At 37.9% G+C, this 13,889-nt stretch overlaps 1 protein-coding gene across 2 annotated transcripts in view; it reads right to left on the bottom strand.

The window, feature by feature from the left end:
- LOC126210060 (alpha-actinin, sarcomeric) overlaps nucleotides 1-13,889 on the bottom strand; it is a 488,112-nt gene that overhangs the window by 33,192 nt on the left and 441,031 nt on the right. Inside the window, exons 5-10 of one of the 2 annotated variants that reach the window (XM_049939180.1) lie at nucleotides 11,538-11,623; nucleotides 9,642-9,734; nucleotides 5,936-6,166; nucleotides 4,251-4,327; nucleotides 1,239-1,460; nucleotides 795-966 (exon numbers count right to left, since the gene is read on the bottom strand). In XM_049939180.1, the coding sequence (XP_049795137.1) occupies nucleotides 795-966; nucleotides 1,239-1,460; nucleotides 4,251-4,327; nucleotides 5,936-6,166; nucleotides 9,642-9,734; nucleotides 11,538-11,623 (881 nt within the window). The remainder of the gene's footprint in view (nucleotides 1-794; nucleotides 967-1,238; nucleotides 1,461-4,250; nucleotides 4,328-5,935; nucleotides 6,167-9,641; nucleotides 9,735-11,537; nucleotides 11,624-13,889) is intronic. The other variant, XM_049939179.1, reaches the window with a different exon arrangement.

Below are 13,889 nucleotides of genomic sequence, written 5' to 3'. Positions count from 1 at the left end.
TGGGAGGATAATTTGACATAATCAATGACAGCGAGAAGTTACAGTTTGCTTTTATTGCTGGAACAGAAATTTTTCTGTCTAGAGTTTCCTTGTAGAGGTTAGCTTTAATCACTATGAATGCAGTGACAGTGATTTCAGTTCTGCTGCAGATTGTTGACCACTGTTTCCTCAGATACACTTCACGTCACAAGGTTGTAGTTAGGTTAGGAAAAAAGAGTTTAAATTTAGGGCTATAAAATCATCTGTTGCAGTTTACTCATTAGTCACTTAAAATCAGCTGACAACAGAACATCTCACATTTCCATTATAGCTCGCGGCATCTGCTTCCAACATTGATCCACGTTACACGTTAACAGCATTTGTGTAGTGACCCATCGTGCCTGTTATGTTGCCTATAACTAAATTGCAGCCAGCAGACTGCACGGAAGCACCAAGACGGAGGCTGTGCCTGTTGGACAATGCCACCCGGCAAGTGACAGACATCAACTGCCAAGTAATTTTGATTGGATTATAGGCATTTTTGCTTTCCTCTAATCTATGAACCAACTTACACAGTCAGTTATAACTGGGTCTAAGGTTTCATATGGACTCTGTACCATGATTCCACTCTAAATCTATCATGTTATCAGAGGTGCAAGATGCAAGTTGCAATAAATAAATAAATAAATAAATAAATATTCCTACGACAGTCTGGAGATCGAACAGCAGATCTCTACATCCGCTGTTGGCACTTTACCACACCGAGTCACTCAGTATATATTGATAACATTCGACAGAAAGCGCAGCCTACTCACAGCAGCCCTCTTTGCGAACTCAAGGTGCAGGATGTCGATCTTCTCCAGGATGCGCTCTGCCTCGTCGAGGGCCTGTCGGCGACGCTGGGTCAGGCTGCCCAGGCGGTCCCACTGGTCACAGATCCTCTGACAGCGGGCGTTCACCGAGGCGCTGTCGTGGTACTCCAGGGTGCTGCAACAGACGAGTGTGAGCTCGAGCGTAGCAAAATAGTCTCTAAATCGCACCCAATTTTTCCTTACAAGTACGTAATTTTCAGACGATTCCAAGCCCTGATGCTATACTCTAAGGTACTTAATGCTTCAGTACCACATATAAATTATTAGCAATATTGTTACTAACTCTCTCACGCAGAAGTGTACTCGGCAGCAGTAGTGCACCCTTCGACTGGCCACCGAGCCCCGCACACTACTCTCGAAAGCCCTCGGCCCAAAATCTGTACTCACTTGAGCTCCTGAGCGATGGCTGCGATCTGCTCGACGCGGTCCTGGTGTGCGGCGAGGTCACTCTCGAACGCCTCGTGCTTCTTCTTGAGGGCCTTCAGCTCGTTCAGCTTGCACTGCCGGAAGTCCTGGCTCTGCAGCATCTCCTCCTTGCCACGGGTCCAGTCCTCGTGGATGTCGGCTTTGTGCTTGAACTTCTGTGCCAGGTGCTCCAGTCGCTCTAGCCTGCGAGGGCAGAAACGTCACCCTGTACCCGAGACCTTCCAAAAATTTCACTTTTGTACACCTGCTGACACTCACTAGACTCCTCCATTTTCAAAACTTTTCTTAAATTGAATTACCACGAACGTACTTTTATAGCACGGCAAGCTCAAGAATATGGGACATCTTATTGATATACGGAGAACTGGCAAATTACCCACACCTCAGCAGGAAGACTTTAAGTAGTTGGGAGCAATAGAATTTAGTAGTATAGTTGCCTATGACTGACTGACAAACTGCAAAACATTTTATATATTGTGTTTTATAGTTTCATGCTACTGAGTGCTAACCATTCAGGCTTGGATTCCAAATGGTTTGTAAGATTTAACTTACTAGACAGGAAATAGTGCAATATCTGAAAAACTGAAGTACACGATACCTACATTTTCGTAATCTCAAACATTACTTTTGCGGGAACAAAGGTATATTATGTTCTACAGTTCTGGCTGACAGAAGGCTCGTATATACCATTGCAAATGACAGGCTGCGTGTTTTAACTGACAAGCAAAACATAATTTTACAAGTAATTTATCATCAAACATAATACAGTGGTACTGAATACTTCACTGTTTAGTGTGATACAATTCCATTGCTTTACCATTAGGAAACTGTGAATTGTTTTAAGGTAAAATTTGTTACACGAATATATTACAAATATGGAGAAATGTTATACCCAATATGATGGGAAGTGTATAGAAATGAAATGTAAATACTCACTAATTTATTTTATTTTTTCCATCATATTTGTATCAGAAGAAATTCATAAAGGATTCCAATATTTAGCTACGAATTGAAATACTAAATAATTTACTATGTGAGAAACTTTTTAAAAATATTCCACTATAAATAATTTAATGGCAACTGATTTTTCTTTTAATGCAGTTTATAGTTTAACAATTACAAATACAAACACAGCTGTGGCCTCTGGGTCCTAGTCTTAGTCATCCTCTTTGAGATTACTGCTCTATCTGTCATGGACTTGCTTTTTACATCAGTGTATACAATAAAGCACATTTATTATTTTAGGAAGTATTTGGCTTTCATACCAACTACCCGTGGATCAATGAAATATTTACTAATTAAGTATAAAGAAAATCTTTCACTTATGTTTGATGTCATGTTACTTTGTAGATTTAGGAATGGGAAACAGCATATTAATTAAAAATATAATGGTACCACTAACATTTCAAAATTAAAGGAACACATTCACATCTATTTCACTATAACGTTTCAGTCAAAATGTAACAACATATTGAGAACAGTCACTATCTCTTGAACGGATTTCTTTCTCTAACGAGATGATCTCGTGTCAGTATAATGACCGACACAATGGGCGCATTTGGAATTCAAAGCTTCTTTGTAAAATGAAAAGCCTGCACCAGTGACAGACCAAATCTGGTTGCTTGATACAGTTGTCAGATATTTTTGAATGTGTTACATTAAAGAAAATATAGACAAAATTTTAGAAGAAGATAACGAAACTCTGAAATCAAAAACACTGACTGTCATTGTAAGAGTTTCTCGAATCGATTGGATATGGTACATGATCAGGTGGAGACTGATTGATCCGTTTTTCTGTCAGAGACTGATTGATACATCTTCCTGTCATCCATTAAGTGTGGTCACTTTTACAACATGGTGACATCACATTGTGTCTATGGGAAAAATGAACAAAGCTTGTAATTAGGAAAGACTTTTGGATGCCTACCATAATTAGATTTTTCAGTTTTATTAACAAGAAGTAAGTTTCATCCCTATTCTGCCCATTTACAGGCAAATAAAATGCTGATAGCGTCAACAAATACAATTGTGAAAGTCTCTTCAGAATATAAATCTTTACTTATTTTCTTTAGAAATGATGATTAGAACAGGGGTAGAGGTGGTGGCAGTGTAGTGAAGGGTCAAGAATAATAAGTAATAAAATGACAATATCATTCAGAAACCTATTTTCAAGAATTAATATTGGCAACAGTAGGAGTGGGAAAATTGGGCTATCAGGTCACCGTTCAACTCTCATCTCAAATTTTACATCTTTCACCCACATTTCCATTGAAAGGTCAGGAAGGAAACACTGAAAAAATTGTTCCTCACTCCCGAAGCTGAGCAGCAAAGTATGTTACATTTCATTTTCTTACACACTTAGTGACCACCACATTTAACCACTGACCTAATGAAAATTTTCCTGCTCTTGCACTGCAGCTGTCTGATGTGCCACTATTACAAGGTGTCAACAGTAGTCTTTGGTTACTGCCAACTGTGCTATGTGCACTGTACCCTTCAGTACCAGTGATGAGATGGCAGGCATGTCATGAATGTATATGTCGTTCTACAAGCACCACATATAGCCAGCAGGATGTACTTTAAAAAGTTTTGAGGGATTTCAAGATTATTAAATACCATATGGAGTTCTTGGACATATTTTTGTACAATACATGTACAACAAATATGTGCATTGCCCTCACTGGTGATTGCATCATGTTGCCTCCCAGTTTTTTTTTTTTTTTTTTTTTTTTTTTTTACATGGCAATGTGTGTAAATTGGCAAGATTGCTATGATTCAGTGCAAATATATTATTTTGCTCCAACCAATATAGGGTCAGTAATAGGTATGGGACACTGACATCATCATTACTACTACTACTACTACTACTACTACTACTACTACTAGTATTATTATTATTATTATTATTTCTTTACTTTTTCAGATGTTAAGTCATTATTATTATTATTATTATTATTATTATTTATTATTTACCTCATCATCTCAGACAGCAACCATTCCTCAAATGCTTTCTCGGCTGTCTCCAGACCTTTCCATGCGTTGGCAATATCCTGTTAACAGAAGAATGTGCTTTCAGTGAGAATTTTGTTAACTAATGACTAGCTCAATTTCTCAATAAGAGTGAGCTAAATATTTTTTACAAAGATGTAAGACATGGTTAGGCTGTTGGCATATTGCTGTCCCATAGAAATACATGTTGTTTAAGGTCAAAATTCCACAGTCAGTTACCCTATGGAAAAGAAAAAAAAATCTATTAAGCAAACACATTCCCAACCCCTTCTAAATCAGTTGTGCTTCTTTCTCAGTCAGTCACATCACTTCCTCTTCCCCCGCCTTTATTATTTGTGTTCTCTTTCACTCTCTCTACCACTTTTCCTCATGTCCACTGCTGATAACACCGAGTTTAAATCTATCTGCCTATAATTTGCCTTTACTCTTCTGCTTTTCAAGAAAAAATAAGAACTGTGTGTTCTTTTACATTTATGAATTCTTCCATCAGTTCATGGCAGAAAAATTTTTGTTTTCAACCTTAAATATGACAAACTGCAATTTTGTTCTACTAATATTGGTTTACTTTGTACCAGTTTCCGGGCTTGCTAGGCCACTGTCAGGAAAGAACTGACTATCATCCACAAGAGACAATAGTGCATAGTGAACTAAATATTAGAAACAAAGATACTACCAACATACACACTCATCAGCTGTGTTAACTAGTTAACTAGTTAACAAGCCAAAAAATCTGTTCGAAATAAACAAATACTACCAGAACAAAAATGCAGTTTGTTTGTTTATCAGCCTTAAAGGTGTTTATTCATAATTATCTGCTGCAGATACTACTGTTGTCACTGAATGAGATTTTCACTCTGCAGCGGAGTGTGCACTGATTTGAAACTTCCTGGCAGATTAAAACTGTGTACAGACCGAGACTCAAACTCGGGACCTTTGCCTTTCGCGGGCAAGTGCTCTTTTTACTGTTTTCACTGTTCATGTCACAGTAATTTTCAAATGTTTGTATGTATGTTGGATGTAGCTTCTAACATTCATTCATTCATTCCTCCCTTCCCAGTACCCTTTATTCAGCCAATGTCAGATATGGAATGCTGCTACGGTATTCCCACTCTTTTGAAAAGAGACAACCAATAACCACAGCTGTACATAGGCTATCATTACAGTAGGATCACCACTCCCCAAGGCATTTTAAAGCTCCTGCCAGTCTCCCTTGAGGACAAATCCACGTATGTGACACTGTGTTACAAAGTGTTTGCTTGTAATATATCTGAGGTGGAACATGAGAACCAGCCCAGATAGGTCGACTGGTTGGCTGACACACTGGACCCCACTTCTAATCTGTGACGCAGATTTGAATTGCAGCCAGCACACCTCCCCAATTCCCAGAAGCGGGCACTTCAATGCTCTCAGCTATATGGCGAGTATAACTTATAACAACCTGGCAATGAATACTTTAAGAAGTGAAGGTAACAACCCCTTAAATTATTTACACTCCAGCACAACTTCCTATTACTAACTAAAATGTGTAACATTTCTGGTTGAATGTAAGAGAAATCCTGTAGGGCTAACCTTGTCAGGACAAATAAAGCAATAAAGAAATAAAAATAAATAAGAAAATTAATAACACAGTCATTATTTCAAACACTTACAGAGACCATCTTGCCCTCAGTGGGCATGTAGGCGGGCCGGTTGGACAGCCGTAGCTTGGTCTGCAGGGTGTTAAAGTTGGTCTCTAGCTTGGCCTTCTGCTCGACGCGGGGTGGCTTGTGCTTCCGGCGGTATGTGCGGTACTCCTCCAACTTCTTCTGTACACCAGCCAGCGAGTTGTCCGTCTGCCGGCTGTTCAGCCACGGCATCGTTCGGCGAATCCATTCCAGCAACTGGGTAAGACAACATTTGGAATTAACTTCACTGTGAGATCATAAATAAAACAAATTGGCAATATTTGCTGGTGTAATATTGGTTTTAAAAAGACACTAACCTATTCTTCTGTAAATGTTCCACCACAATTTTACAAATTAAAATTAATACTGTATTATAATTCCCACAAATACACTTTTCTGAGTGTTGGCATCAGAGTGGGGATCTTTGCATAACAACTGAAACCCTGATGATGTGAGCATCATATCTCTTCCTTAACGAAGATTGTGGTTTTCCACTTAATTTTAACATGTAATACAGCTCTTGCAGTTTTGCAATAAATTCTGACATCAAAATAGCTAAGAATAAAAGGAAGATGAAAGCTATAGTGTTTGCAGATAATCTGATGATTTGGGGGAATAAGGAGGAGGAAGTACGAGAGCAGTTAGACTTATGGGAATGAAAAGTACAAGAATATAGGATGGAATTTAGTATGAGGAAGATTGAGATGATCATCACAACAAGAAACAAGGAAAGAGGAACAACTGGAATAACAATTGTGGGGAATGATTGAGGAGAGTGGGGGGTTTCAAGTACCTAGGAAGCCTTATACAAGAAGATGGAAAAAATGACAGAGAAATAAACGAGCGGGGGACAAAAGCAGAAGCATTTCGGAAGAGAGTCAGAAGACTGATATGGAGCAAGGATGTACCCTAAATCAGTAAAATGGTTATATGCTGGCCATACTATGTCCCAATCCTGACATATGCATCAGAAACCTGGGTTATTAAAGGAAGACAGAAAAGCAAAGTACAAGCTAGTGAGATGAAATTCTTGAGACACAGTATTGGAGTGACAAAGATAGATAGGTTAACAAATTAGAGGATCAGAGAGTGAAGAGGCCTAAGTTCCACACAGACCTGGCCAGAGGCTGGAAACTGACCAAGATGATGAGGATGATGATGGTGATGGTGATGATGACGATTGGAACTTTCTGCATCATACCGTACACAATATGCGGGGGGAGGGATGTCAAATCAAAACGGAAGACATTTCAAACAAATCAATTTACATTATTGATGCACATATTTCACAATCATTTTCTGAACATTATTGGTGAATTAAATAAAAATTTAGTTTCTACAGGGAATTGCATAACTCTCTTGGCAAATGACTTTCTGAGATTGATGTCTGAAATACTCCTATGTGATACAAGCAAGGGGGAGATCGAGTCAATAATTAAATCACTAAAGACTAAGGACTCTCATGGATATGATGGAGTGCCTAGCAGAATATTAAAGCACTGTGCTGCATATGTTAGCCTTGTATTGAGCCATATTTGTAATTTTTCCTTTAGGAATGGTCAGTTTCCTGAACAATTAAAGTACTCAGTAGCAAAGCCGCATTATAAAAAGGGAGAAAGGGATAATGTAGACAATTTTAGACCTATTTCTATGTCATCAGTTTTTGCAAAAGTTATTGAAAATGCTATGTGTATAAGGATAATTGATCATTTTACATCATACAATTTGCTAACAAATGTACAGTTCAGCTTTAGAAGTGTTATAACAACTGAAAATGATATACTATATTTTCTCTGTGAGGTACTGGACGGTTTAAACAAAAGGTTTTTAATGCTAGGCATATTTTTTGATTTAACTAAGGTGTTTGATTGTGTCGATCACAAAATATTGCTGCATAAGTTAAACCATTACAGAATATGGGGAGTCACAGTGTTGAGAATGGTTGTGATGTGGGATCTGAGTGGGGTACTGTCAAATGGGGGGTGCCCCAGGGATCAATGTTGGGGCCACTCATGTTCCTTATTTATATAAATGATATGCCCTCTAGTATTTATTACAGGTAACTCTAAAATATTTCTGTTTGCTGATGAAACTAGCTTGGTGGTAAAGGAGGTTATGTGCAACATTGGTACGGTTTCGATTAGTGCAGTTCATGACATAAATTCATGGCTTGTAGAAAATAAACTAACACTAAATCACAGTGCGATTCAGTTTTTACAGTTTCTAACACACAATTCAACAAAACCTGATGTTTTAATTTTGCAGAATGGGCATATGATTACTGAAATCGAACAGTTCAAATTTCTATGTGTTCAGATAGATAGTAAACTGTCGTGGAAAGCCCACGTTCAATGGTTCAACACAAAAATTAGTCTACTTTGCTTATCTTCATTTGCTTATGTTGTGTGGTATTATATTTTGGGGTAACTCTTCCCATTCTAACAGGATATTTTTGTCTCAGAAACGGGTGGTTCAGACAATAAGTGGTGTAAGTTTGCAAACCTCTGCTCGACCCCTGTTCACTAGTCTGGGTATTCTGACATTGGCCTCTATATATCCTTACTGTCATTTCTTGTTAACAATACCAGCTTATTCAGAGGATATAAAATGTAGACTGGCAATGGCAAGGAAAGCGTTTCTGAAGAAGAGAAATTTGTTGGCATCGAGTATAGATTTAAGTGTCAGGAAGTCGTTTATGGAAGTATTTGTATGGAGTGTAGCCATGTATGGAAGTGAAATGTGGACAATAAATAGTTTGGACAAGAAGAGAATAGAAGCTTTCGAAATGTGGCGCTACAGAAGAATGCTGAAGATTAGACGGGTAGATCACATAACTAATGACGAGGTTTTGAATAGAATTGGGGAGAAGAGGAGTTTGTGGCACAACTTGACCAGAAGAAGGGATCGATTGGTAGGACATGTTCTGAGGCATCAAGGGATCACCAATTTAGTACTGGAGGGCAGCGTGGAGGGTAAAAATCATAGAGGGAGACCAAGAGATGAATACACTAAGCAGATTCAGAAGGATGTAGGTTGCAGTAGGTACTGGGAGATGAAGCAGCTTGCGCAGGATAGAGTAGCATGGAGAGCTGCATCAAACCAGTCTCAGGACTGAAGACCACAACAACAACAAGCACTCAGTTAATACACGGCAGAAATAAATACTGCATATGGATCGGACTTCCTTAACTCTTGGGCAGAAATAGCTTCCACAAGAATTCAAAAATCTTTCCTGACGGGTTACTCCTCCTATTCTGCCGAGGAGTTCCTTGAAAAACTAAGCTGATTCTTATGTTGTATTGTCGATTGTGTTTACTTAATCTTATGGTTTGACTTTTTTTAGGGTTCATAAACTTTTTTTTAATCTGTTATTGCTTTTGCATCGTAATTTCATGTGCTGACACATTCCATGATCTTGGAGATTTGCTCCTCCATTTGGTCCTACGGAATTTTATATGTAAATAAAAAAATAATCAAACGACCAGTGTTAGCAAGAAAGGGGGGTCGGGTTAGATCTCTCACACATGAAGATTTCTCAATTTATTTGGAAACAGTTTACAAAGGTGTCCGAAATCTAGATTGTAATGTCTATGTAATGAATGTAGCTCATAGGTGTCAGTCTTAAATACTGGTACTGTAATTAAGGATATGATAATGGTAATGTAAAACAAGAATTACTCTTATTACTCACATCACTTGCAAGCCGCTCATACTCCTCCATGAGGCGTTCATTCTCCTGGTTGACCTTCAGCACCTTGCAGATACGGTTTGCAGCTGTCTCAGCCTGTTAACACATTAATACATTAAGTTCTGTGTACAGTTTTAAATTAATAATTCATCTGAAAGTCTAAACTGTTGCTCTTTTATATACCCACTAAATATGAAACAGCTTAAGTGAAGTCCAAAATAACTCATTTACCTGTTAAATACCATGAAAGATTCAAATTTTATTTACTGCTATGTACAATGAAACTTGAGCAAATGAGAGTCATACTGTGCAATATGATCACACAATTACTACATTTTTGTGATAATCGCTGTTAACAAAATTATCACATGTTGTAACACAAATCATTACAACACACGGTAAGAAAAAGGCACAGTTATCAGTCATTCATACAGACACTCACAGACTAATGCGTAAGAATGTTAATGAAGTATTACACAAAACAGATTTGAAAAATGCAGCAAGCAAGCCTACAGGCAATAAAAAAATCATGTACACTACTAATAGCTGTAGTAGCACTGACTATACTGTTTGTAACTTTTCTCATACTTTGGATGACTATACTCACTATGATCTCGGAAAAACTCATTACCCAATTGTGCTCCAGCATTAAAGCTGTGAAAACAAAGTCGACTGCAGTACACTCATCACTCAAAATCCTCTCAAGTAATCTCTGAATAAAGCATTTATAATCCACTTGGCAAGCAATATAGAAGTAATCAAATCATTCTCTTTAAGTCTCTTCTTTGAAGAAAAGACTTAGAGAGAAGGAATTTTACTTCTATCTCTTACTTCACTAATAGAAACTAGAACAGTTCAATGCACCTCTTGACATAAATATGCAAGAAACTTTTAACTGCGCAATAATATGTACCATCTACTCAGTATTTTTGAAAGAGAGATACACGAGAACTTTGTGTCCACAACAGTATTCTAAAGACATTTGTGGGACCACCTGTAAAATTGTTTGGATTGCACTACATGTTTTACATTCCTGCACTTCGTGTTTCACATTTCTGCTCCTCATATTTTCCAGAAGCAGGTGTTCTGCATAATTAGGTTGAGCCTCATGATCGAACACCATTAAAACCACTGTCTCACTTTGTTGAGTCTCACTGTATTTCATTTAGTGTTTATATTGGAGGCAGTGCATGGTGACAGCTGATTTGCTTGATTGATTGGTCGTTTTAGTTGGATGTGTTGTCAATGTTTCTCACAACTCCCATCAACTGTGCTAATACTCTGCCCCTTGTAAGATATGGTATACTCGTACAGAATGTGATACACATCCAGCTTTCAAGAATATAGATCATCTTTAACATTACAAAGAAGACATTTTATCTTTGTTGACAGGTGTGCAACGCAATGGAGATCATGTTGCCAGGGACATCTACCACGGGGAGAAACCGTGAAGGATTACATGTGTATTGCCATTATTGCTTTAAAACTTATGTTTCAGGCAGAAATTTATTTACATCAGTAGGCCACCCAGCAAGAAAAATAATGGAAAAATCACACATAAATATGTGCAGTGTTTCCGACAGTTTCTGAGGCGCAATTATTTAAAACATCTTGCCTTTTCCCATATTGGCCCTTTGAATATACATCTGTAGGGACGCAAAGGGATGGAGTGACAGATTTTACCACTTTGATTTGTCAAAGTTCTGAAATTTGGAGCAAATAACAAGCACATTTACATTTTGTTGTGTTATGTACGTTACAAGTATTTCTGCATTCTGTGAAGACCAGTGTGTCAATACATGGCCATATGATGATTTAAACCAGCTTAGGCCATGGAGGCTTCAGCCTGTGTGACAAAGCATCGTCAACAGTTTACAGTGGCAGGCAGCACAGCTTTACCTTCTGAGCACCGGAGAAGCAGTGGTAGTACGACGACACATACGTCATGACGGCACGCTCGTCTGGCATCGCGGTGTTGACGAGATCTGCAGTGGCACAGCAAGGCAATGCAGCAAATAAAGCAGGCAGTTAGTTGAATACTTCACTCATCAGGCATTCCAACTGCAGAAACAAACTATAAGGATGAGCGAAAAAACTTGGCAGGCAGCCTGGCACACGAAAGCACATATCACTCTTTGCAAATCACTATTATTTTTATTTGTTTTTCTTTTCTCTTCTGAATCGACTCTTCACTTGTGGAAACTGAAAGCGCATTGTTAAAGTGCATAAAAAGTGCTACGTTCATAGTTAAGGACCCACCATTTATAGTTATGAAATATCAGAAGAAATAGGCCCAAACTACCATTCTAAGCTGATTATCTGATGATAATGATTTGAAACTTGTAGTTTTTTTTTTAAGTTTCCCTCACCCCTTAAGACCTCCCTCCCTGGCCTACTGATTAGTAGTTTGTATCACAAAGTAAAATCATCTCACGTGACCAGCAAAGTAAGAGACCCACAAATTGATTTTGATAGGACAATTATGAAGGGCACCACAGAAATTAAAGATTGCCAAACACCGATTAATTTCTCAACTTCACATAATTCCGTAATTGTGAGACACCAAAGTTTTCACAAGCAATGTGATACAAACAAGCATTTATTTTGTGATACTGTCAAAGCATGTGTCTTCTTTTATCTACCAAGGCAATTACATGCATTTTAAAAAGACCTACACTTTTAAAAAATGTATTGGGGTCCCTGGAAAGCTGAGTAGCACAATATGAAACTGATTGGACGCATTTTGCCAAAAGTGATGGGTAATGCTTACATGGCAAGGGAAACAGAACTGTACTATAACAGCAGACTTTGTTTGTCTATTTAGTGTAATGCACACCTATTTAGACAAAAAGACTTTACAGCAAACTATAACACGCCTAATATCACTTTTCAAGTCTTGCAAAGAGTTCTCAAATGTTATGAAATTTTATACTCGTACAGTAAAAACTTGTTGCTTCAGTATATTACTAGATAAAAAAATTATCACCATTGACCATACAGCATAGTTCTTTCCATTTGGGGAACTAACCTTAGTGAAAAATCTTCATTGGATACCTTCAAACATTCAGGAGATGTCAGACTGACTGTTTATGGGCCTAAATACAGTGGGATGGCCATATTGTAATTACAATATTTATTTCTCATTAAACTATAGCTATAATTTCATATTTACAGCATATAGTTCTTAAGTGAAGGATTCCTTTAAAAAATGTCTTCAGTAGTAATATGTAACTTTGTGCTTGTCCAAGCTGACAGCCACTGTTATGTGTTACAAAACATCCAAACAAAAAAGTCACACATTAATAAAGGTTACACTAAAAAAGGGTCACTTAAAGATATATTCATATAATCAAACAGATACAGCAAATCAATTCACACAGCACTCTTCATGTCCGGTTCTACTCGCCATGCTGTAAGATAGCAGTTAGTTCGTTAATACCAGTTTCAGGAAGGCAGTATTTTTACAGATTATTAATGAAAATAAACAGGTTGCCTAGCATTCACAAGGACAATGCAGTGATATTATATACATTAAACCTTCCCTCCAGCAGCATAATTCCGCAATTTCAAGAGATCCTGTCTAAAGTTGTTCAAAGAAGTTCACATTTTAGAATTAGCAAACCACCTGCTATTTCTAAGGTGAGTTTGTCTGATGAGATGTATTCTAAACACATTGTGAAGCTCCTGTTCAGAAACTGAAAGCCTATTTCCAATCGACATACAAACTGGTGTCTAACCTTCTGTTGTCCATGTTGGACTGTGGTTTGGAAACTGCAGCTGATTTAATTTGTTTTTTATGTCATAAACAATTATCTGTGGCAGTCAGTCTTATATCCTCTGAAGAGGAGTTTTGAGATTGGGGGAGGAGACCAAACAGTGACGTCATCAGTCTCATCAGATTAGGGAAGAATGTGGAAGGAATTAGCCATGCCCTTTTAAAGGAACCACCCTGGCATTTGCCTAAAGCAATTTACGGAAACCACGGAAAACCTAAACAGGATGGCTGGACGCAGGTTCCAACCACTGTCCTAATCACTGCACTACCTCACTCAGTGATAGAGTTTTGAGAGCTTACCCCTTCATGTTCATCTTCATGTCGATCAGTAGATTATATTAGAGTACTGTTGGCTGGATGTACCCAGTTGTCTGTTTTATACTTCATTCTGAAAATGTTCCAGCAGAAAGAATGCTGAGAATTGTTATAAATATACATTCTCATCATTAAATGGAGCACAAACATGAAACAACAAC

The sequence above is a fragment of the Schistocerca nitens genome, chromosome 10, assembly GCF_023898315.1.
Source record: "Schistocerca nitens isolate TAMUIC-IGC-003100 chromosome 10, iqSchNite1.1, whole genome shotgun sequence".
Classification (NCBI taxonomy): domain Eukaryota; kingdom Metazoa; phylum Arthropoda; class Insecta; order Orthoptera; family Acrididae; genus Schistocerca; species Schistocerca nitens.
The sequence above is the reverse complement of the archived record's forward strand: the minus strand, read 5'-3'. Positions and strand labels throughout refer to the sequence as shown.